This window comes from Sminthopsis crassicaudata, chromosome 5 (genome assembly GCF_048593235.1).
Source record: "Sminthopsis crassicaudata isolate SCR6 chromosome 5, ASM4859323v1, whole genome shotgun sequence".
NCBI classification, from domain to species: Eukaryota; Metazoa; Chordata; class Mammalia; order Dasyuromorphia; family Dasyuridae; genus Sminthopsis; species Sminthopsis crassicaudata.
In genome coordinates, this window is record NC_133621.1 from 120,798,764 (window position 1) to 120,825,258 (window position 26,495).

General features: G+C 35.5%; 2 protein-coding genes across 6 annotated transcripts in view; one reads left to right on the forward strand and one right to left on the reverse strand.

Moving 5' to 3' along the window:
• ASB15 (ankyrin repeat and SOCS box containing 15) overlaps nt 1–16,838 on the reverse strand; it is a 55,420-nt gene extending 38,582 nt beyond the window's left edge. For 3 of the 5 annotated variants that reach the window (XM_074268103.1, XM_074268100.1, XM_074268105.1), the window contains exon 1: nt 16,342–16,838. The gene's annotated coding sequence lies outside the window, so the exon portion shown is untranslated. Of the gene's footprint in view, nt 1–2,038; nt 2,118–16,341 lie in introns of those variants that run through there. The other 2 variants (XM_074268101.1, XM_074268102.1) reach the window with 2 other exon arrangements.
• Nucleotides 16,505–26,083, forward strand: NDUFA5 (NADH:ubiquinone oxidoreductase subunit A5). Its single transcript, XM_074268109.1, has 5 exons — nt 16,505–16,646; nt 17,217–17,261; nt 21,867–21,983; nt 24,431–24,496; nt 25,340–26,083. Exons 1-5 carry the CDS (start codon nt 16,626–16,628, stop codon nt 25,439–25,441), a joined length of 351 nt encoding a protein of 116 aa, XP_074124210.1. The 5' UTR covers nt 16,505–16,625; the 3' UTR covers nt 25,442–26,083.
• The last annotated feature ends 412 nt before the right edge of the window (nt 26,084–26,495 follow it).

Genomic DNA, 26,495 nt, shown 5'->3' on the forward strand with positions numbered 1-26,495 from the left:
CTATATATCTTTTCATTGGAATTGGGAGGTGAACAATGACTGGGTCCAGAATTTAATAGGAGAAAGAGAGCAGACTGAAATGCATTTGAGAAATCATGTAGTGCTTTCACACTTCCAAGCTGCTTTCTGATACACTCTTACAAACCATCTTCTTACCAATATTCTACTGGTATGCAAACCAAGTAGGAATATAATCTTTGATGAATCAAAATTTCATATGACCCAGAAGAGATTCACAGTGGATACAAAAAGGTTACAGCCTATTATCAATGATGACTCAACTATAATAAGTAGCATAAAAATAGCGTCCAGTAAATATATAAGATTGAGAAAAGACATGAATTAATATGTAACAAGAGGGAAAGATAACAGATGGACAACTTATATGCTGCACTACTACTTATGAAATGTTTGGTAACCTAGAGTAATGCCTCTGGAATGCTAAGCAGATCCTATATGGATGATATATGGTCTATGGACAAGAATCTGCAGAAAATGAGAAAATATAAATGAGGTGTACTTTGTGCTGGAGAGAACACACACATCAGTGAAATGGAAATGCAATTGGAACAGACCAAGAACACAGAGGAGATCTGCGATCGAGGTGACCCTAGTTTGAGAGAATTGAGGGACCAATTCTCAAAGTATTTGAAGGAAAGGAAGATATCAATGGTATGGAAAACACACACACCTTATCATTACAAAAAAATAAATAAATAAAAGGAAACCAAGAAAATATCAACAACTCTTGACACATATGCCCATTTTCCCATATTTATAAAAATTTTTACGAGACTAATAGTCACAGAGAACAAGAATATTCTTGCTAAGAAAGCAAAGTTTCCCAAGTTATATTCTATACACAACTTTACTGTCATACAATTAACTTAAAGATGTAGTGAATACAAAATTCCACTGTACTTATTGTTTGTCAACTATAAAAATTATTATTTGATAAAGTAGAACAAAGTTTACAATCTTGATTCAAATATAGAATCTTCTGTTCATATGAAAAATTATTCAAGATTGCTTAAAATATATTACAAAGATATCATTTGACAACCACATGACCATTACATCAAGTAAAGCATATGGCAGGACTTTGAATATTTGCTCAAGGTATCCAACACTCTCATGAAGGAAATCTAGAGTAGAGTCTAAGTCAGAGGAATTTGTTATAGTTGGTGAAGTCTTCCAAATACTCCTATTTGCAAATGACATTATTTATTTTATGTCTAGGCATTCTATAAAGCCTCTCCAATGAAATTCATATAATCCAAAATTAGCTTAATATCCACACTTATAAAAAAAAGGGGGGGATAAAAAATGACTGTTCAGGCTATAATATACAGCTACAAAAGCAACTCACTGAAACATACATAATTTAGACAAGCACTGAAGAAAATGAATTGGGCACAAAATCGAATGGGAAGAATTTAGAATTGAATTTATACTGGAATTTGGATTCCTTTTTACATGTGGGTTAGGTTAAGGAAATTCTAAGATCCCTTCCAATGATTCTAAGAGTTCTTGAAATAGTTTTTTTTTTCTTTTTTTGGATCAGCAATACATGATCACATATGTATAGGGATAGGAATGTGCCAGAATAAAGGAAAAAAATGACATTGCATGATAATAATATAGTTGTTGGAGCTAGGTTCTGGAAGAAGCTGTGCTTAGAGACAGCTATATTCCCTCCTGAAAAGTCAGTTCAGGGTAACAAAACTAACAAGAATCAGAGTTCTTGGCCTTGAAGTAGGCTGTCACTGAATTACATAATCTGTTCCAAGATTATGTGAACAGAGCCAAATTCCAAATATCGATGACTAATGAAAAACTAACATTCTGAAAAGCATTAAGATAGAAATTGCTAGCTAGGGATGTGTGGTAACACTTGCCAAAGCTGGCATGGAAAAAATTCTACTGACCTGAGATGGCAGTGTATGCAATAAGAATTGTGAGACCAATGCTCAGTGTATTCAAAGTAAAGTTCTATTTATTCATACTATTTATCTGAAGAAGATAAACACCAACAAACCTTTGAAATTAGCAGGAGAGGATAGGCAACATGTGCAATTTCCAAGGCAATAGTCATTTGAGTTCATATTTGAAGGGAATACTAGCAAAAATGCAGAGAAAGAGGAAGCAGTATAACTCAGCTCTTCCCAGCAATTACTTCAACAAAAACCTAGAAAGAATATCTGTCCAAGCTGTGATGCAAAATCTAACAGAAAAAAAAAAAAAAGAAAAAATCATAGTGAATAATTTTTCCAGCCTAGGACACCAGGGAGATAAATATAGCTCTGCAGACACAGAGAATGGGTTCTAGTAGCCAGGAAGACACTATATGGAGTTTCTCATTGCAGGAAGTAGGTCTTGAAGATACATATATATATATATATATATATATATGTTTATTTATTTATAAAAATACATATAGGTGGTACAGCGGGTTCAGTACCAAGCCTGATGACAAGAAAACAAAAGTACAAATCCATCTCAGAAGCTTACTAGCCATGTGATCCTAGTCATTTTTAAACTCTGCCTCAGTTTTCTCATCTGCAAAGTGAGCTGGAAAAAGGAAATGGCAAACTATTCCATTTGCCAAGAGAAATCCAATGGGGTCACAAAGAGTCAGACATCACTTAAATGACTGAACATAAGAACATACCTCCCGATCCAAAAAAGAAGGGCCTGATGCCATGTAGGAACAGGAAGCAACTGAGGACCCTGTTCTTTTTACCTCAGAGCTAGGTTGCAAAACCAGAGTGGACTGAGCAGGAGACCTAAACCTAGGAGTGATGGCCTAGGACAAGGACAATGAAAATATATTGGGCAAGAAGCAGGAAGGAAAACAAACAACAGATGTATAACTGAGTTAAAAGGTTGACAGTGATCAGACTTGGCCTTAGATCGGACTGCTTTGAGGCCACTGAGAATGTTCAAATTCTTAGCCCAAACTACCCCCCAAGATTCTTGAATACTTAATATCTGAAAAAGTGTAGGACCCAAGAGAAGATCCAGACACTTCCTCTGGAAGTGTATAGAACCTGACCCTAACATATGTGTTTGGGCTATTGTAGCAACTGCAAAATGAAGCCATGTACTATGCAGTTACATATGATTTATATGTTGGTTTACTACAAGCAATTTTGCTTTGCATTAACTTTCTGTATATGATCCATGTATTTGGAATATATTGGAGCATATTAAAATTTGCACCCATTAACTTGTGATTTGCAGGGCTCTCTGTCTCTTTCTCTGTCTCTGTCTCTCTACCTTTCCTTTTACTTTGTCTCTCTGTGTCTGTCTCTCTCTGTCTCTGTGTATCTCTATCTCTGTCTCTCTTCTGTTTCTGTCTCTCCCTCTTCTGTCTGTCTCTTTCTCTGTCTCTCTGTCTGTCTCTATCTCTCTCCTCCTCTTCCTTTTCTCTCTTTCTTCCTCCCCCTCTCTTTTTTTCTCTCTCATTTTCTCTCTCTCATTTATTTGGAAGAAGTTGCAAGAAGGAGAGGAACTATTGCTTTTAATATCAAGAATGCAGGATGAAGTTTGCTAGTTCTTCTCATCTCCCTTACTTTTTTGAGACTTAACCCAAAATTCAAATCAGTTTGCTTGGAATAGGTACCAGTTGCTTGGTGCCTGGCAGGAGTTAAAAGGGCAAATTAAAAGTGGTGCATGTGCTAATCCCCAGCCCTACACAGGTTCAATAAAAAGTTCAGAGGAGCCAGGGAGGGGTTAAAGGAGTTTGCTTGCTTTAAACCAGAGTGAGAACTGGGATCTTGATTTTAAAATGTCTCAACTGCCAGGATGACCTTCTGTGTGTCATCTCGGCATGGAGAGCCCTTTTTAACAAGGGAAAATGTGTTGATATCCTTGAGTCATGTTGGTGAGGGCGGTCTTCCCCCAGAAAAGCAGTAACACAAAGCTTTGCGGGGCAGCTCCTGGGGCAGGGCGTTAGGAGAGTGGAGCTCCAAGAGGATGATGGATGAGGGATGTCACTGAGTGGCTCTGGAGGCTATGTGGGATGGCAGGCATTGAGGAGAGCCCCCACACCAGCAGAGGGACATTCAGGCCCAGGTGCCAGGAAAGACTTAAGGAAAGCTGGGTATTGGCTAGCGGGAGAGCAGTGAGAAGTGTTCCAAGCACAAACCAAGTCTGCCTTACTCCAGAACGTGAGTTTTTTGGGAAGCATTCTCTTCCCCACTGGGTTGGGAATCAGAGTCAAAACTGCCCTGCTTAATGTTTTTACTGAGCTCTTTTTCTTTGTTACAAGGAAGATTTCAATCTAAAAATAAATGAAGATTTTTTTTAAAAAAAGGAATAAACTTAAATTAATAAAATAAAATTATATATATATATAAAAAGTAAAATGCATGTGCTGAAAAATTGTTGCTTAAAACAGAGATGTCAGACACATGGCCCCTCTGGGCAGCATGCAACCCCAAAAATCCCAAGTGAGGACTGAATCAATTAAAATGTAATTGGGAAATTAACAAAATATATAAAAATCCAATAAAAACAAAAATACCATTATGCTTTAAAATGTTAATATGCCAGAGATCTTTATGTACAGATTAATGGGCTCCATTTTTACCATCATGCATTGATTTAAAACAAACCATACCTATACTCCAGAATGGGTATTAGGGAGATGGCAAGAGGATATTCAGCTTGGTCTTTTGAGAATGTGAATAGGGAGTAGATGGGAGCTCAGTCCCTTCCCACTTCAGAATTCTGTAACTCAAGTGAAAAATACCCTTCCCATTTAGGAGGGAACAAGGTAACACACATATCTTTAACTTTAATTAACTAACATATCCAGGATGTGTCCTCACAGTGATTAGTTCTTATTTAAGGCATTTTTGTTTAGCTCCACACTCTGTGATATGTGCTTTTTTATTATCCCAGTGCTTTCTCTGGAACCGGGAAATCCCACATATAAAACATGGGGGTTTGTGAACAAAAGCAGTGTTCAAATCACTCAGTCTTTGTGCCTATATATTTTAAGAGACTTGCTTTTGAGTGGTGCTATATCTGAATCTTCACTTCAGGATCTATGCTTTAGATTTTGCAGTTTCACTTGTGAAAGATACAAGGAGTTATTTTCCCAGCTCATAAATCTATGCTTTGGTGTCTTTGGGTACAATAACTTATAGGAGGATAAAAAAGTAGATGATGGCTATGTCCATTGTTGGCCTTGTAAGCTTCTCATACACTTCACACATTTAGAGACCTAATTATATTATCTTGCAGGTAACTATTCAATACAATCCCTCACAAAACTCATAAATGCAACAGGCAAACAAAAATATATTAATACACTGTAATAAAGACATACGTATACATGTATATATAAGTTATGTGTATCTTTAGACATTTAATAAGCAAGGAAAAGTATTATAATGTAAATATATATGTGTATGCTATCTAATATGAATATTTTCTTTGTTTAGTCAAAATCTATCCAGAGATATATATGTGTATATATTAATATATGTGTATACCTTTATATGTGTGTGTATGTGTGTGTGTGTGATGAATATTGTACAGAAGGCAATGGAAAGGTAGTCTGCAAGAAATAACCAACAATAAACTCCAAAGAATAGGAGTAAAGTATGTCATCAAGTATTTATATGACAGGAAGAGATGATGGACTGGTGACATAGGTCGAGCAAGGGATGACAGGTGGACAACCAGAATGCTCTGTTTACTGATACCTTCTCAGGATGTGGTGAAAACAAACAAACAAAAAAAATTACCTCTAGAACATTGGGTGGTTACTCTGTAGAGAACATTTAGGAGAATATGTATAATGTTCTGGTTGGTTTCCTAGAGGTCTCTGGACCAACCTTGGCTTCAGCAGAGTAATCACCATGAGAATAGCTGGGGATAAAGTCCAAATTCTTTATTATCTCCTTCACAGTCTGTCTCTTTGCCTGGGGCCCGGCCAGCTTTCTGGAAGGCCTCCAGAATGTATCTTGGTTTCTGTGGGAGAGGCAGGAGGACCACCACTACAGTCTCTGTTTTGAAGTCTCCCTGAGTCCGGGAGCTTGTGCTACACCCTCCAGTCTTTTGTCTTCCCCGAGTCTGTTCCAGTCCTCCACGGTGGTGGGAGATGGAATGAATGTCTGACTGAGTTTGTCCCAGCTTATATGCTCTATTATAATTACATCATCGTAGGTATGAATCTTGTAGAACAGGTATCAATCTTATAGAACTATATTAAGTACAAAGTACATATATTGAAGAGAGAACTGTTAATCACACTAAACTAGATAACCATTGTCTTATCAATTGCACTAAGTTAACACCTTGTTGTAAGAATTTCTCCAGAATTCTAGCCCATTACAAATATGGACAATGATCCATAGCATAGATAAGAAGGCTTAGATGAGCTATATCATTGGAGAGAAACTTCTAATCATTGTGATCATAACTCCATTTAGCTACATATCTACAAATATCTATTCTCTGGACTTACATCAGGTGGTACCCTTCTAATTTACTCTTGTAATTAAAACATGATATATTTTAAAATATGACTCTACTACTCTCATATCCTAATTATATTTTAGCCCTAGAATGAAGGAGATATATTCCTTTTGTAATATGTTAATATCATTTGCTAATTATGTGGGAAGTTAATATTTTCTATTCAAGATTTTAAAGTGTTAGTAAGTATTATTAAGGTGACTTATGATCTTCAAAGCCCATGAACTACACAGCAAGCCACAGCACTTCCAAACATTGTTTATAGACATATTTTTAAGGTATAATATTGCCTATGTACATTCTATCCAATAGCTGAAGCAACTATGCAATGCAACCACAGATTTGTGATCATTCAGTGTATTTCCAGTAAACTAAGATCAACACCAAATTTAGGTCAGTTCTGATATGGCTAGTTGCCCTATTCAATCCATGCATATCAGCTAACACCCTCTGGAAAAAATGGATTTAAAGAGAGACTTAATCACACTCCTGAGTGATTATCTGGATAGTATATTTTGAATTCCTTTCAGTGTTAGATACCACATAAATTATAAGGCACTACTTTTTTTCTTTTATTTTTTTTCCAATGACATGTAAAACAATTAACAATCATTTTAAAATAAAATTTTGAGTTTTAAAGTTTCTCCTTTCTCTCCCCTCCCTCCTTCCTAAGATGGTAACCAATTTGATATAGGTTATATATGTGCAATCACGTAAAACATATTTCTGCATTAGTCATGTTGTGAAAAAAAAAAGGAAACAAATAAAGAAAAAAATTTACTACAAGAAAAATAAAGTGAAAATAGTATGTTTTGATCTGCTATGTAGTTGGAAACTTGAATAGCATCTTCCTTCCTTCCTTCCTTCCTTCCTTCCTTCCTTCCTTCCTTCCTTCCTTCCTTCCTTCCTTCCTTCTTTCCTTCCTTCCTTTTTTCCTTTCAATGAATAGGGAAAAGAAAAAAAATGCTTGTTAATTGAAAAAGATTATTTTAAAAAGAGAAAGAAATATACATTTTCCCTATTTAGCTTTTAGTTAAATCTTCTAGATGATTTTCTTGCCTTGTGGCTATATTAATATGTATTTACACAGGGAGAAAAAAAATCACTTTTCCTCTATCCCATGTTGGCATGTAGAGATGCTGGGCAATACCTTTAAATTCCTGAGGAGTTCCTGTCTATGTGCTTCAAAGAGGACCCAATTTAAGAGCTGTCCCCATGCATGCCAAATGTCTTTTAGACTGCTTCTCCTCAGAAGCAGTCAATTGATTCTGAGTCCTTCTTGCCCAAGAATGAGATGGACAAAGTTTTTCTCCTTTTCATCTCTAAGCTGGCTTTATATCTGGATGAGTGAACTGCCAATAAATATAAGACCAGACGATGACAATATGACTAAGTAAAATGGTTGCTGGCTGACCAGATGCTGATTGACAACTTAATGTATTAGTAACACAGATAAGTCTCACAAGTACAAAATTCCTACAGGTAGCTCCGTGTAGAAAGCAAAATAGTGGAAAATTGAGTCACTTCAATGATGGGTAGCTCCTACCCAGAGAGGATCAGATCAATATGTGATCTGCATTTTGCAGTATTCCCTTTGCTAATATATCACCTCCATTTTTCTTGATTTTATACTAGGAGAGGTAGAATCATTCCAGAATCCCATGGTTTTATATGTGTGTGTGTGTGTGTGTGTGTGTGTGTGTGCGCACACACACACTCTCTCACACATCCCTCTGGGATGCCTTGGATAGTTAGTACAGTGGAAAGAATGCCGGGCCTGGAGAAAACCTGAGTTCAAATGGCTGTAACAACTGTAAGACAACAATTGAGATGATGGGAAGATCTTCAAATAAGACGTTTTCTAGCTTCCTCAGAACCTTTCAGTTAGAGGACGGTCACCTTTTAACTTCTATTAAAGTTGGGACTACCAAGCTGGCAAACAAGACACTAAGCCTCAGTGTAAGACTACTGTAGGACCTCGTATTGTGTTTCTCTGCTATTTTACCTACTCAGACAGTTCTCACTTTACCTTAGTAGGCTGTTTTTTATGTTGTGAGAATTTGCCCCTACCAACTCACTTTACTTAATCTATGTAAGAAAAGCATACAACAAAATATCTCTATATCAATTATAAAATGTACTTAAAACACAGACATTATTACTACTATCATGATAATAAATCAAATTATGAAATGAAAGGCAAAGTTAATGATATACTATGCACAGTCCAGTCCAGTAGAGTTAATGTAGATTGCGGTATGTTGCCCCTACTGCAGCTAGCCTTTATCACCTATGACTAGCTGTACAACTTTATTTATAAAGCTATCAAGAGATGTTTGGAGAGTAGCTCTTCTCCCTACCGCACTACCCATATATCTGATGACAGCAAGCAATATTATCTCTACCAGTCTTTGAAGTTTTAAAATTCGTGAAGTATCCACATTTTCAGTAAAAGAAAAAAAATTCACTCAAAAGATGAAATCCTTCCCACAACTCTTTGGTTGTGAATTTTTTTTAGCTCAAACTTGGCTGGGGCAGCTAGGTGGTGCAGTGGATAGAGCACCAACCCTGAATTCAGGAAATCCTGAGTTCAAATCTGGTCTCAGACACTTAACACTTCCTAGCTGTGTGACTCTGGGCAAGTCGCTTAACCCCAGCCTCAAAAAAAAAAAAGATCATCAAATTTGGCTTCTGAGGCTTTCTTTTATTCTTCTGCAATATTTGCAGCTAGCAATTCAATCATATCCTCATTCAAAATTTTTATTCATATTCCTTTCAGAATTCTTCAATTAAAGTTGAATTTGCATAATACAAATTTAAATAAAGCTAGTATTGTCTGTACTTGTCTTCAGAGGGCCCTCATCGAGGTAGACAGTATAATCATTGCCCAACTCTACCACTAGGTGGCAAAAGCTAACTTTTCATTTCCTAATCTGGCTTTGTAGAGTAACATCAGAAATCATTATTTATGATCCACAGAATCTCAAAGTTGTAAGGGCCTCTGCCTGAACAAGCACCCCCCCCCCCAATAATATCCTTGACAACTGATCACCTAGCCTTTGTGTGAAGTCTAGGGAGAGAGAGTTAGCCCTTTCCATTTGGGATAACTCTAAGTTCTAGGGTTTCTCTAAATTGAGTCCAGAAGATAGTTCCTTTTGAGGTGTTTTTAATTTTGTTTTCTGGAGCTATGCAGATCACTTAAAGACAGCTATTTTATCTTCTGTCCTCTGTCTCCTCTTCTCCAGGCTAAATACAAGTTCCTACAACTGATCCTCACAAGAGATAGTTTCAAGGCTCATTTGCATCCTGATGTACATTTGGGTTCTTTCAGGTCTACTGACTCTCTCCACTTTATTCTACACTGCCTCAGATACTTCTATCTGAGTTTCATCAAGTCATTTAACTTCTGTCTGTTTTCTCATCTGTAAAATGGAAACAATAATAGCACCTCCCACTCAGAGTTACTGTGAGGGTTAAATAAAAGATTTATAAAATGCTTTGCAAACAAGATATATGATGAACATATGATCTAAGTTTTGCCAATATAGAGTATCTACATGGCAAAATTGATAGAATACTAGGCCTAGAGTTAGGAAGATCCAAATTTAAATCCAGCCTCAGATATTTACTACCTGTCAAGGGAAAGCCTGGTTTCTTCATCTATAGAGTCTACAAAATGACATGGATTAAGAAATAGCAAACCATTGCATTATGTTTGCCAAGAAAATCCTGAATGGGATCATGAAGAATTGGAGAATGAGAAATGATTGAAAAACTCTGCTAATGCAATATCCCTTTCATTTTCCTTTATGCACTATATAAAGCATAACTGTTATTAATATTGTTGTTGTTACCTATTCTACCTAAATTTTAGTCACTTTTTTACCGTGGGGAAATTCTAGCCCTGGTATCAGTCATAACCCAGTCATGAATCCTATCCCTGACACTGTCAGAGCAATGACTTAGAGTCAGACCTGTATTTGAAGCTCAGCTCAGAAACTTATCTTTGTGACCCTAGATAATAAGCATACTGAGCTTTAATTTCATGATCTGTAAAATGGGGATCATCTTGCCCATAGTATCAAAATCAAAAGCTGCTGTTGTAAGGACTCTCTCTCTCTCTCTGTCTCTGTCTCTCTCTGTCTCTCTCTCTCTCTGTCTCTGTCTCTGTCTCTCTCTGTCTCTGTCTCTGTCTCTGTCTCTCTCTCTCCCTCTCTCTTTCTCTCTCTCTCTCTCTCTCTCTCTCTCTATATATATATATATATATATATATATATATATATATATATATATATATATACATATATATATATGTATGATTTTGTAAATCTTAAAGTGTTATGAAAGTTCCAACTGTTGGTTACCATCAGCTAATGACTTAATTTGAGGAATAGAAAATATAGTGGGATAGGATAGCTTCAAGTACTTGAAGGGATAACACATGGAGGAAGGGATAGGGAGAAGATAGTGGCTAGAACATGCAGAGACAATTTTAGGTTTGATATAAGGAAAAGCTCCCTGACACTTAGAGGTTACCCCAAAGTACATTGGGCTGCCTTGGGAAGCAATTGCCTCCCTCTTCAGAGGTCATCCAGCAGAGTCTAGACAACCACATGAAAAATAGGTTGAAATGGAGTCATTTTCCAGTATAGATAGGACTAGGTGGCTGCTGAGCTCGCTTCCAATTCCAAAATGTTATGACTTTCTTCATTAATAATTTAAAATCATTGATGGATCTCCTATTCTGCAGAGAGCAGAATAGTCTCTGTCTAGTCTCTGCAATGTCTTGGTTTTAGCCACAAGATCTGAATCAGGACAAATATAGTACATGAAAGTAAAGGTTCTAGAATGTATTTCATGGGAATTTAGCTTAACATTCCAGATTAACTGGAAGGTCCAGGTTAACTGGACCTTTCCAAAGTTTTTAGAAAGGATAGTGGCCATCCCTCTTAAGAGTATTTCTTTTTAAACCACACTTGTGATTTCATATGGAGACCCCAATGAGAAACTCCCTTTACTAAAAAAGATTAACATGTAAGTTGAAAATTAGCCTTAAGAGAATTTCCTGGGGTATGAGAAGCTAAGTTACTCCCATAGGGTCATGTAGCTAGTATATCACAGGATTTGAATCCAAGTCTTCCTGCCTCTGAGGTCTATTCTCTATCCTTACTATCTTATTATCGTTCTTAGCTATAAATAGGGTACCCTCCCCAAAAATCTTAGTGCAGTTTTAGGTTGTAACAACTTCAGAATTGTAACTGCTACAAACCTACAAAAATAATTTGAAAGTATAACTATTTTTTTATACTTCTGTTAATTTTTAATAATAAATTTGTAATTTTAGTTTTCACAAGATGCCATTATGTATTATATGTGACAGTTTCTTGATGACACTTTCTCAGGTCAGTAGATCAGGAGAAAGAAAGGAAAGGGAATAAGCACTTTTATAGCACCTACTTTGTGCCAGGCATTGTGCTAGGCACTTTACCAACATTATCTCACTTGATCCTCGGAATCACCCTAGGAGGTAGATGCTATTATTATCCCCATTTTAGAGAGAAGGAAACTGAGGCAGATGTTACACAACAATTTTAAACATTACTTTAAAAGACAAGAGTGTGAACCACAACTATATCCAAGATGTATCTTTGACTATAGTTTAGGATAGAAAATATTTCTTTTAGAATCCTTTAGCATATGTATAAATGGTCAGATGTAACTTTATACAAGAGGTCAAAATTCTATATAAAAAAAGAAGAAACAAAATGGAAATTCACAAAAACATTGTCATAGAATCTTGAACCAAAAAGGACCTTCAACATTATCTAATGCTACCATCCTACATGTTTGACCAATGAGACAATTGAGGCACAGAATCCTTGAAGTGTAGGACTGTTTCATTTTTGTCTTTTTATTCCCAGTGTTTTGCACAACACTCAGCACCTATTAGGAACTTGGCTGGGGGGGAGAAGGGGGGAAATGTTGAATTGAATTGAATTACTTGTTTGAGGTCTCAAAGTTAGTCTATGGACTAGAATTCAAATTTCCTCACATTTGACTCACAATGCAAGGCTCATTTCATATTCTCAGCACTCATGATGTGAGGGAAAAACCCTTTTGGCACCTTCAATAATAATCTCTCCTGGAATACTCTGGTTTATACTGAATTTCATACTTTAACAGGTAATGTTAGAGTTAGAGTTAGAGGCTTCAGGAAGTAGCTACCAAGCCATACTAAGCCTACATGTAAAGTACTTTTCAAATGTTAATGTGACCTGGAGCTAAATTTCTAAAATTAATATTACGTTGAAATGTAGCTTTTATGAAAATTTGTGAGGAAAATTTAACATGATGAATAGAGCACTGGGCCTGATATCAGGAGGATCTCAGTTCAAATGCAGGCTAGCTGTGTGACCCTGGGCAAGTCACTTAGCTCCAATTGCCTCACCAAAAAAAAAAAAAAAAAGAAAAGAAGAAAAAAAAGGAAATTTAATAAGCCCTTTTATAAAATTAAAACATTTTTATTAGCATCCTTCAAACTGATAAAAGAACTTCATTCTTTGGCACCTCTCCTATCCATCTCCATTAATAGGTAGAAAAAGATGATATGCCATTTTTTATACTAGTGCTTCCATTTAAAAAAAAAATAGTGCTAATTATTTTGAGTCTGAGAAGCAGTGTTGCCAAGTGGTTAGAGAGCAGGCCTCAGTTCCAAAAAGTTCCATATCAGACTCAGGCTGACTGTATACCTTTGAACAGATCATCTTCTCAGTTCTCTAGATGTCTCTCTTTATAAAATGACATTTCCTTTTCCAGCTCATTTTACAAATGAGAAAATTAAGGCAAAGAGGGTTAAGAGACTTTGTGTCTGGAATTAGATTTGAACCCAGGAAGATGAGTCTTCCTAAACCACTATCCACTGTGCCACCTAGTTTCCCCAATTTTAATTAGATTCCATTTAAAACTAAATTGTATTCATTTTTATGAATGAGTGGTTGTCCAGAGAACTCAAGTAAGGGTTAAGAATTTAAGGCAATTTAGAGTTGAGGGTAATTGAACAGAAAGACTTGTCCTTAATCTTTGGCTATTTTTCCCGAAATTAACTTATATTAGGTTTTTATTTGTTATATTCATATATAAACTATTTATGATGTAGTTTTCAGAATAAAATATAATTTTTATTATAGCTTTTTATTTACATGAAATGTAATTTTCAGTATGAAATTCACACACCCCAAAGTAGACCCAAGTTCAGGGCTGATCTGTGTTTTTGATGTCTCCTTGTCAGACATAGTCAAATCATTCTTGGTTTTTGCCCAGAAGTGGATGTGTTTTTATTGGCAAAAATTTATGTATGTATGTACAATGTGTGTGTGTATGTATGTATATAATATATCCTATGGCTTCTATTAGTTTTCCTCTTTACAAATTAATGTAAATTTTTATCTATAATAAATAGATGTGGCCAATTACATGATTTTTTTTTTCTTTTTGCATTCTCTAGAACAGTCTTTTGCACATACTGGGTGCTCAAAACATTATAAAGTACAAAAACTGGAAAAGATTTAGGGTTCATTTGGCCCAATTCCCTCAGTTTATCAATAAAATTAAATTATAGGAAAATGAGAAGGGCTAGGATACATATACAGTTACAAAACTGAAAAGAAGTTATTCTTTGGCTGATCATGTTAAGAGTTCTTGGAAGAAAACATTTTTATTCTTTTAGGCTATGCTGTTGGAGAGAGAAGAGAGAATATTTAAAAGAAAAACTGAAAAGGTTTTCTTATAGATATGTATGTATGAATGTATGTGTATATATGTATATGTGTGTGTGTATATATATATATATATATATACATATATATATATATGTGTATATATATATATATATATATATATGTATATATAAAATAGTAAATTCTCTTTAAGACAGAACTGATAATCTTTAAATCTGGGCTGGAGGAAGAACCTTTGGGGAAATCTCTTAGACAAAAGATTATAACTGATCTTTTAGACAAAGAGATAAATGAAAGTAACAAAGCCTATTTGAAGTGTAAAAGGGGGCCATAACTTCAGGTATAATTTCCTGAATGATTAATAATTTAAATCTGGTTAATGAGCTCACTCTCATTATTAAGAAGACCCTGCTACTAAAAGAGAATGTGGCTTCACATTAAAATCTCTGTTAAAAGAACAAAACAGCTGGCATCTAGATCTAAAGGAGAAAAGAGAACATTTGAGATAGAACAAGACAAAAGAGTTTCTTATAAATCTTTTGGGTAATCCCCCCAGAGACTTCTACAACATCTCATCAGGTCTTTAAGCCTATCCACTGGAGGAATAAAAGAGACTATTTCTAATGGGACGACAAAGACTAACTTCATTCTGCTCCCAATCCCGATTATTAGCAAGATGAAGTAGGAGTGCCAAAACTGAGGCACTTCAAACTCCCTCACTGCCACGTATCATTACCTGTCTGACCTTGAACAAATCACTTTACTTAACTCCCTCTGGATCTCAGTTTCCTCATGTGTAAAGTGGGGAGGCTGGGTTTGATGGAGGCTAGCTCCATGGCCCCATGCCCTCTCCTGTTGATGCTCTAAGCCAGGCATCAGTGAAGTGCTGGCTCAGGGACCGGCTGGAGGCCGGCTTCTAGGGGGAGCACATCAGAGAGGTTCTGCCCGTTCACCTTTCACTCTTGAAGAGAATCAATCATATCAGTCTATAGCAGACTAGAATCGGTTTTAATGGGACAAAATGAATTATTTAATTAATATGATTCATCAGAATGGATTCTCTCCCAATATCTGAAAGCAATAAATATCTGCAATCAGCTTGGTGCCTGACAGGTTGCAAGCAAATTCTAATTTGTGTCACTTGTGTCACTTTGCATTCCATTTTCTATGAATCATCGATTACAATTGGGCAGAAAATAATAAGGAAAAAAGCTAACAGTTTTTCAGGGTAATTCTGAGGGACTAGCAAAGTATTGATTTTGCATGGAAGTGAACTGGAGATTGAAATAATGCAAAGAAGAAACACACATGTCCAATTTTGTAATTTGTACTATAAGAATTTAGTAGCTAGCACTTTTACAATAGAAAACAAATTATAGAAGAAAGAATTGTAGGATTTGGAGTTAGAGGCATGCAGTTTAAATTCTAAATGGGCAGACCTTTCACTTCCATGGCCCTCAAATTTAGAATCCGGCTGAGAGGGAAGGAAGTCCTGAACGAGGGCGGGGACTATGAGTGAAGAGAAGGGAGCACCTCGGAGAGATGTTGGAGAGCAATGCTGTCACACTTAAATAGAAACAGGAGCCATCAAGCTGTACATAAGTCCCTGCAGGCCATATACTGACTTAGAAAACCACATAATTAATGAACCACACATTAAAATAAGATGGAAACTACGTGTTACTCTGTAACAGGAGTTAAATGACGTGCACAGGACCACACAGCTGTGTAAGTGTCCGAGGCAATATCTGAACCAGTCCCGAGTTCTGCCCACTGCCCCTCCCGCTCGCTCCAGTTTTGGGATTGGTAATTGAAGGCCACTCAGACAATCTCGTTTTAAATTGGAAAATCTGGGCCCACTGAAATCAACACGCTCAAGGTCACATAAATCTGACACTTTTTTTTTTTAACAACATCTATTAGTGATACCATATATTATTGTTGTTTACAAACCAGCTAAAGTTCATACAGCTAATCAGTTACAAACACAGGCTATGTTGCTGCCTGCCCAATTCTTTTTAATTTTTGTATAAGGCACCACATTGGTAAATTGAAAGCAACAAGGAGGTCAAGGACTTTGTAACAAAATTACATTAAGGAAAGGAGAACTCACACACATGCGCATTTAGCCGTCTCTTAAGTTCAGCGGTCACCTCCGTATTCTTGTACGCATGCGCTTCTCCCTAGACTGGTTCCCTGGGAACCACGGCGCGTGCGCCCAGCTTCAAATTAAACCTTTTACAGAAGAGGAAGGGTGCCTCCTTTCGGTCCATCAGCTTTTGCCAGGGCCGTTGCTACGGGCGACCGTAGGCTCTAGTTTCTCGGTAGTGGATTCAAAGGGTCTGAGAACAGCACCTTCCCAGAGTGCTGCGCGACAACGCCTGCTGGTTTGCTGTCATGGCCGGGGCGCTGAAAAAGGTGAGCGGTCCTTTGGAGGTCAGACGGGGCGCAGGCGGTGATCGGTGGGTGACCCCCGGGGGGTCGAGAGTGTAGTGCGGGGGCGAATCTCTAACCGGCTTCGTGGCCTCTTTGATGGAGAGACTAGGCCGCTAAAAGTTCTCTCAGGCCTGAGAGATCGCAGCCGGCTGGGTCGAGGGCCCAAAGAACCCAATTCTCCTCTTCACTTCTCTTTTCCCCTTTCCGTTTCTTTCTTCTATTCCTCCTTTCCCTTCTCCCTTTTTTATTCTTCCCATCCCCCTTCTCTCCTCCCTCCTCCTTCCCACTCCTCTCTCTTCTCCTTTTTTCCCTCCTCCCCTTGTCCCCTCTCTCCGCATCCAGTCCTTTCCTCTCTCTCCCTTCCTCTCCTTTCTCCCCTCCCCGTTCTCCTTCATAACCTTGCTCCTCTCCTTCCCCTCCCCCTCCCATTTCTCCCTTTTCTTTCACCCTCCTCTCCTCTTTCTCCCTTGTTCTTCTCCCTTAACCTCATAGGAGAGAACGGGGAGGGCAGTCAGATTAATCCGTTATGACCAGAGCGTTTTCTTTTTGTAGACCACCGGTCTCGTTGGACTGGCAGTATGTGAGACCCCGCGGGAGGTACGTGTCAGTTTTTTGTGTGTATTTCCCAAACCTCCAATAGAAATAGACGCCGGTGACCTTGCGGTGGGAGCCCTGCTGGGGCCCCCGGGGGCTCAGGCTCTAGCTGCCCGGGCCCCTGGCCGGGGGCACTTGGACACTCGCCCTGCTCTGGGTATCCCGACTCTGATGGAGGCTGAAATGATTTTAAGCATTTAAAATGATGGAGTTGTGAGACGTGGGTTCAGATTATGGATTTGAATCTTCCTAAATGGGTGACTTTGGGGGAGTCGCTTAACTTTCAGTACCTACCTCTCATTCTTGTTGGCCTGAAAATACTTAAAAATTATTGGACAGTTAGGTTATTGTTCATTACTAATAATAGTCTGTTCACTGAATGATATTGACTATACTAGTCCCCATCTTTATTAAAGATGATGAAAATTTAAAACAATTTATACCAGAGAAAATCAGAATTTATTTTAAAAAATGGACTTGAAGTATTTCTATTTTAACAGATTGTTTATTGTCTAGTTATTTGACAGATACTTATATACAGTGTACATTATATAGTACTTTAAGGTTTTTCAAAGTACATTCCTCAGTGTCACCCCCTTTTATAGATGAAGAAACTGAGGTTCTGAGATTGATTTGCTATTGCTTATACCTGCCTGAGAGGCAGAATTTCAACTCAAGTTCTTCTACTTCAAGTCTAGAATTCTGCCTTCTTCAGCTCATTTTACAGATGAGGAAACGGAGGCAACAGGGTTAAATGCCCAGGTTTACAGAGATAGTTATGTCTGAGTCTGGATCTGAAACCAGGAAGATGAATCTGTTCACTGAGCCACCTTGGGAAGCACTCAGAGAAAGATATTGGTACTAAGATTTAAACCCTGATATAATAGATCTCACAGTCAAATAGGGGTATCACTTTTAATGATAACAAAGTGACACAAAAGTTCATAAAAAGTGGTAAAAGCCAAGTGCTGATCAAGATCTGAAGGAAGAAAGTGTTATTGACTAATGAAGATGAAAGAATCCTTCCTGGAAATGAAATTTTAATTGTACCTTAAAAAATAGATTGGGAGGCAGCTAGGTGGCGAAGTGGATAGAGCACCACCCTTGAATTCAGGAGGACCCGAATTCAAATGTGGTCTCAGATACTTAACACTTTTTCCTACCTGTGTGACCCTGGGCAAGTCACTTAATCCCAGCCTCAGAAAAAAAAAAAATAGATTGGATTTCAAAAGGCAGAGAATAAGTGGAAAGGGACAGGGTTAAGAAGGTATTCTAGGTGTTGGGCACAGTATAAACAAAGGCACAGATGTGGGATATCTCAGGATATGTTTAAGAACTGGGAAATGGTTTGTTTTGACCAGACATGTAGAATATATTTTGATCCTTCAAGCAATTGGTACCTTCTTTTTCAAAACTGTCTTGTATTGTCTGTATGTACCACATACATACAAACATATATGTGTGTTCTTCATATATGTTATTTGTATATTTTGTCATCTTGTTGGAAGGTGAGCTCTTGAGTGGGTTTTCCCTTTTGTCTTTGTATCCTCTGAACTTAGCTCAACTCCTAACCCTAGTATCTTGTAATTATTCATTGATTGAAAGGACAAGTAGAAATGTTTATTCAGTGATTAAAGGATGAAAGAAGAGAAGACCATGCACAGCATCTTTGAAAAACTAACAGTAAGAGATTAGAAAGGAAGAACTAATGAATACAGAGAAATTAATGAAATGTAAAATCAAGTAGAGTATAGTTTTTCTGAGTCCCAAAAATATATATATAAAGAAGGAGGAGTGGCAAAAGCTGCAGAATTGGAGAAGGATGAGAATTGAGAAAGGCTTTTGAGTTGCAAAATTAGGATATTATCGATCATCTTTTGAAAGCAGCTTCAGTGTAGTAACAGGGAAACAGATTGTGTGGGTATCATAGCCATTTTTTTTTTTTTGGAGAAATTTGCCTCTGAATAGCACAGAGTGGGATAGGGTAAAGGGAAGGCTTTTTTTTTTTCCCCCCCTCTCTTTAAAAATTAAACAACATGTTTGGGGAGATGAGAATGAGACACTAAAGAAGGACAGCAATTTCACAAGTAAAAGGTTAACTGAAGAATGGCATGAAAGGCACAATTGGGATATCTTGTTCTCTGAAGCAAAGCTTTTTAAAGACAGATTTTAGGGTGTAGGAGAAGGTCTAATTCAAGACAATCTAATAATTCAGACTTAGTTTTCATTTGCAGTGAAACATTTGTGAATAAAATTCAGTAAAAATAAACTTACATCTAATAAGTTTAAAATAATATAATTTGCTAAAAATAGATTACTGTTCTCTTTCATTCATTAGAGCATCGATAGTGAGTCAGAAAGATAAACTGAACAAAAATGGGAATTCTTTCAAACTTTGGCAATTCCAGTTCTCCAAAGGCATCCCACATGAGCTTTTAATGTCTATATTTCTCTAGGTCAACCAATCTTCAATCAACCGTATTTCTTCCTTAAAAAGAAGTCACATTTGCAAATAAATAGGACTTATTCCAGGATTGCAGGGATGATTTAATATAAAGAAAACTCTTAGCATAATTGAATCAACCAAATCACTTGTTTTTAACAGGAATGAGTGCTGTATTTTGTTTAAAGTTTTTTTTTTTCTCCTATCTATGAATATGATCATATGATTTGGTTGATTCAATTATGCTAAGAGTTCTTTAATAGGATAAACATCTATCTAAAACCATCAGCAGGCATTATTTGTAATGGGGGTATGCTGGAAACCTTCCTAGTATGACCAGTAGTGAAACAAAAAGGCCTATTATCACCAATATTATTCAGTATTTTATTGTTGTAGCTATAAGAGAAGAAAAAGAAATTGAAGGAACTGGAATAGACAAGGAGGTAGTAAACCTTTTTTTTTTTTTTTTTCTCAGAAAATCTGATGATATACTTGGAAAACCTAGAGATTCAACTAAAAAGTTAGTTGAAAAAATTTTAGCAAAGTAGCAATTTGTAAACTGAAGCCACATAAGTTATCAGCATTTTTATATATCACCAACAAAACCCTGCAAGAAGAGATAGTAGGAGATACCCAATGTCTCATTTAAAATAACTGTGTAGACTTTAGATAGTTGTACCTGGTAGTATACCTATAAAGATAGATCCAGAAATTACATAAACATAATTAAAAAGCACTTTTTGCAAATTAAATAATTAATATTACTTAACTATCACATATAATTAATAAATTAGATAATTGTTTAACGATATGTAAAATATTAATTGTTCATGGGAGGTCAGAGCCAGTTAAATAAGAATGACAGTTTTATCTAATCTACTTATTTAATGCCATTCCATTTAAATTACCTAAAAATTATTTTGAGCTAGAAAAAAATAATAACAAAACTCACTTGGTTGGTCAAGAATATCAAAGGAATTAATGAAAAAAAAAGTAAGAAAAAAATTTACAATATCAAATCTTATACTATTATAAGGCAGTTATTATCCAAAACTATCTAGTATTGGCTAAGAAATACAAAGCTGAATCAGTGAACAGAGTATATCTGTACATTACACAGTAGTAAAAGATTATACTAAATTTCTGTTTGACAAATGTAATGCTTTGAACTTTTAGAATAAGAATTTACTATTTGGTAAACATTCTGAGGAAAATTAGAAAGCAAATGGCAGAAATTGGATATAGGTCAATCTTATAGACTTTACCAAGTTAAGGTCACAATGGATGGGTGGACTAGAGATCTAAAGGGAGATAACATAAGAAAATTAGAAGATAATGGTATGTATTGCCCATTAGATTTGTGGGCAGGAGAAGAATTTATGAAAAAATAAAGATCACTGTGGGAGGTAAAATGGATGGCTTTAAAATTATACAAATTAAAAATGAACAAATATAGCCAAAATTAGAGGAAAATCAGAAAAATTAAGAAAAAGATAAAGGTCTCATGTCTTAAAAATACAAAGACCTTTGTCAAATGTGTATGTATATGAGTCATTTCCCAGTTAATAAATGATCAAAGGAATAGGCAGTTTTTAGATGAAATCAAAACTATCTGTTGTCATATGAAAAAATATTATAAATCATTATTGATCACAGAAATGCAAATTAAGATGACTGAAATTATCCCACACCTATCAGGTTGACTAAAATGATAGAAGGGGAAAATGACAAATGTTGGAGGGGATGAAAAGAATTTGAGACATTAATATAGTATTGGTAGAACTGAAGTGATCTAACCATTTTGGAGAACAATCTGAAATTATATCCCGCAGTTTAAAAAACTGTATATACCTTTTTACCCAGAAATACCATCATTAGATTTGTTTCCCAAGATGATCAGGGAAAAAGGAAAAGGATTATATGTTCTAAAATATTTATAGCCATTCTCTTTTGTGATGGCCAAGAGCTGGAAATTGAGAGGATACCCATCAATTGGGGAATAGCCAAACAAGTTGTGATATGTAACTGTGATGGAGTACTCCACTCTGGATTTGATTTAGTATAAACTTTGTTGTTATTATTGGTAATTTCATTATTTTTAAGTATTACTCAAAGTTTTTAATAGCATTTTAAACTTAGGAAATTTGTGCAACTGTCTTTTTCAGCGGCTAAAGTTACTTTATTCAAAGATTCTCGATGCTCTTGAGTTTATCCCTGCAAATGCGGCATATAGAAAGTACACTGAGCAGATTACAAATGAAAGGTTGAATATGGTGAAACAGGTAAGTAGCCATCATGTTTTCATTCCATCAAGTTTGTGGTGCCCAGTGAAGTCTTTGAGCAAAAATTATATTTATTCTCCTTTCTTTTGCATTGTCACTTTTCTCTCATATGTTGCTTAGGATTCTCCCTGACACTTATGAGCATTTTCTCTAGTTTTCTATCTCTGCTTATTATTTGTCCTTTCCTTTTTTATCTTCTATTTTCTCTGTTCCCCTTTTTAAAGTTTTCTCCTTAAACATATATCTGGTAGATATTTGATGAGTATAGATAGAAAATATTTTAAAAGCAAACCATAAATACTTTTGTTGCTGATGTAAAAATTTGAAAAAAATTTGTTAACCTTTTTTTTTTTTTTTTGCTGTCTGAGAGATTTGACTTTGCTTAATGTGTAAATACTGTGTATATTAGGTGTCCAATATTTTGGTGTTGAGTTGGAATGTAGAGTTCTTAGCTACAAAGCCTACAAGAAATGAGTCAGAATTTTAGAAATGGAAGGAATCACGCCTTCCAAACTTTATCTTAAAAAAATTTTTCTTCATGACATATCATGGACTTAATTACCACCTCTTTGCCAGTTATTCTCAAATCTACTTATCCTGCCCCAATATATTTTATGACCTCCAATCTCACATGTCCATCACACCTCTTGAACTGATTGTCTGATAGCTCATAAACTGCCCAAAACAAAATTCATTATCTTTTTTTTCCCCCCAAGGAAATTAGGGTCAAGTAACTTGCCTGGGGTCACACTGCCAAGAAGTGTTAAGTATCTGTGACCATATTTGAACTCCTGTCTTTCTGACTCTAGGGCTGGTGCTCTATCCATTATGCCATGTGGCTGCCCTATTAGATTTTCTCCTAAATTCTCCATCCCTCTAATCTTCCTTGTTACTATTGAGAGCAATACTATCCTCCCAGATGCTCAGGCACACAATCTAGGAGTGATCCTGGATTCCTCCCTACCTTTCAACCTCTATATCTAAGAAAGTGCCAGTCTATCAGTTTCAGCTGTTGCACAGCATCTCTCCCATACACCTTCTCTCCTCTGACACTGCCGTTACTGGTGCAGGCCCTCACCACCTCACACCTGGACTCTTGCAACAACTTACTGGTGGGTCAGCCTGTCTAAATCCCTCCCACTCCATTCTATCTTCCCTTCAGCCATTAATGTGATTTTCTTAAGATGTAGGTTCATTCATATCATATACTCCCACTCCCCCAACTCAGTAAACTCTATTTGTTTCCTATTGCCTCCAGATTCAAATAAAAAGTGTTCTGTTTGACATTCAAAGGCTTTTTATAAGTTAACTCCCTTCTCCTTTTCCAGTATTTTTATGCCTTACTTCCAACATATACTCTTGATTCAGTGACACTGACTTCCTGGCTATTCCATGAATAAGACATTCCATTTCTCAGCCCTGGACTGGTCATATGTTTAAAATATTTTCCTTCTGCCTACTGACCTCCCTGGCTTCCCTTTTTTATTTGCAGCTTCTTCTATTTGTTCTTATAACATATTATTAAAACAAGAGTCCTATGAGTTTATATTTCACTAAAATCTATAGATTCTTTTTCAGAAAAACTTGTTGTCTTTGCTATATCTTCCCTATTCTGTGTTTTTATAGTTTTTAAAAAATCCAAAATGTAAAAATTTTTATTTATCCCTACTAAATCTCATTTGTCAATTTGGACCAGAATTCTCTCTACAGACCATTTTAAAGACTTAGCTGCCATCCATCGTGTTAGCTATCCTCAGCTTTATGCCATCTGAATTTTATTAATGTTGTAACCAAGATCTTTATTGAAATCATTGATCAAAAGGTAATTAAATAACACAGAGACAAGCATGGGTCCCTGGGGAATTCTACTAAAGATCTAAGGATGTCACAAAAATAGGATTAGAGGTGGAAGAGACCTTAATTATTACTTAATCCAACTCCTCATTTAATGGATCAGAATTTGAGACCCAAAGAAGTGGTCTCTTGCTTGGGATTACATAGGTAATCCAAATTCCCTGGTTTAAAATTCACTGTACTTTCCATTCTAACATTAAATTGTATTAGAATTCTTGGAATCTCTTTGGAAAACTGGTTATGATCTATGTCAATCTTTTCAACAGAAGAATAAATGTTGCTAATGAATAGATTTGTAACATTCTTATAATTCTTATTTTAAAAATGTAAAATGAAGTTTCTCAGTTTTATTATTTAGCATGTAATACTTAATCTTAAAACATATCAGGTATTTTAATTAAGAGAAAAATTCTATGAACTAGTAGAGAGGATAGGGGACTCCTGTTGATTAGATACTTAGAAGAACTTATTTAAGTAGTATAATAGTAATGCATATTTTTTTAAATGTAAATTTTTCTCATATATAATTTGCAGATAATTAGACAATGGGTCTCAGTGTTAAAAAGCACATTTTTGCTCTGTATCTGATATAGGAAACAGATCTTCAGAAACTAGAGGATAAACTTCAGGCTGGACAACTAGAAGAAGTTATTCTTCAGGTAAAGACAAAAACATAACTTGAATATTTAAAATATTTGGTACTAAATTCTCTAAGTGGTTGAAAAAGGGGAGCAAGGAAATAATTGACCCATTAAGAAAGCAAAGATAAAGTCTATTTGAGTGCAAGATAAATGAAAGTTTTACCTTCTGTTATTGGTGATTTTTCTCAACCTCCTGATTCAAAGGTGAGATGTTAATTTGATGTTTCATATGAAAAACAAAGATACAACTCAGCATTTTAGCTTTCCTTAACCTTGAAAGAAAATGAGCATTTTTTAAACCACCATGTATATTGCAATTTTATATTTATTTTTGCAATTGTAGACATAAATAGCACACTTTGCATATTCTGGGTTGGCCAAGGAGATGCTAGATTGAGGTTTTAGTGTAGATTTTAATCATTGTAAATGAATTTCTTTGTTGCAGGAAAATGATAAACATTTAAAACATCTGAATTTTATTTTAATTATCTTACTTTATATTCTTAATTTTTAATAGGGTACTATATATAGTAAGCTGAATAAAAAAACATTTTGAAATAGAAGACTTACTTGGAAAATTTTGCTTTTATCTAAATTCAGGAATACTATAAATATTGCAGGGTTTAGAAGGTACCTTTTTTATTTGTTCAAGGTAGCCTGAAGTATTTTGATATATTTAGTAGTTCATTATTTAATATTAGAACATGTTTCAAGTAAGGGTTTGGACTTGATGCCATCTGAACCTTTCTGGGTTTTGGGTAGTAGATTGGAGCAATTGAAATAGAATCTATTAATGGTGATACATGTGAATTGGGCAGTATGTTCAAAATGTCATCTTTTCCCTCTTTATTTTATTAATAGGCTGAAAATGAATTATTACTGGCCAAAAAAATGTTGACATGGAAACCCTGGGAGCCTTTAGTGGAAGAACCACCAGCCAACCAGTGGAAATGGCCATTATAATCAATGTTGAAGATGTGTGATATACAATTTTTTTTTTTTTAAACCATTAAACATCTGTTTAAATACTATTAAAATATTTTTTGGATTACTGGAATTTTATTAATAGGAAAATGAAGCAAGGTAGTTAGTGAAGGATTAATATGTGATTAAGATGGAACATAGTCATTTTAATTCAAAAAGCATTTATTCATAAAATAGATTATTTTGGAATTCCCTTAAAGAAAACAATTGCACTATCATTTGGAAAATTGAATCAGAAATTGTTTTAAGCAGAAATTGGAGTATAATCTGGAATAGGTATAAGGAAGATTTTCTTTGGTATTTTTCAATATTTAGTTTAAAAGCTTGTGCCAAGTAATATTAATTTCTAGAAAAGAACTGAATAAGATGTATGCTTGAATTTTAATTGAACACTTCTAAAGTGATGAATTATTGTATGGCAAGCTTCTAATTAGCCAATATTCTAAAACTTTTTAATTGAATATTTTTATATAATTACATTCATTTTCCCACATTATGAAAGTAATGAGATTTTCAAATTGAGATTGACATTGTTGGTTTTGAGTGTATTTAATGAAGAAAAACCTAAATTTAATATATTCAAATTTGTCTTATGTATATTAAACCAAAGTGTTTATGGAATTCATTGTAGAATTCAATTTATTTTTTGCTAATTTTCTCCACATGATTTTCCCCATATACATCTGTTTTCTTTTTGTTTTCATTTTTTTGTGTCATCTTTTGCCCTTGCTTTCTTTTGGATACTTAAAAGAATTAGACTAGATTGGGTATTTGAAGGAAATTTTAAAAAAGAAAGCTTATTTTCTATGAGAAGCAATTGGAGAGAAGCTCCTCATTTTCTGTAACTCCCATTTAAAGACAATTATATCCTGGCTGTTAGCTAAGCTGTTTAAGTTGAATAATTTGTAGGCTATCTCAAAACCAAAGATGGAATTGCTATAATGAAAGAAATCTTGAGAATTCATGTTGTCTTTATATTCAAAGCATTCCAATTAGATATTTGGACTGGATAGAATAGATCTCACAGAAATTT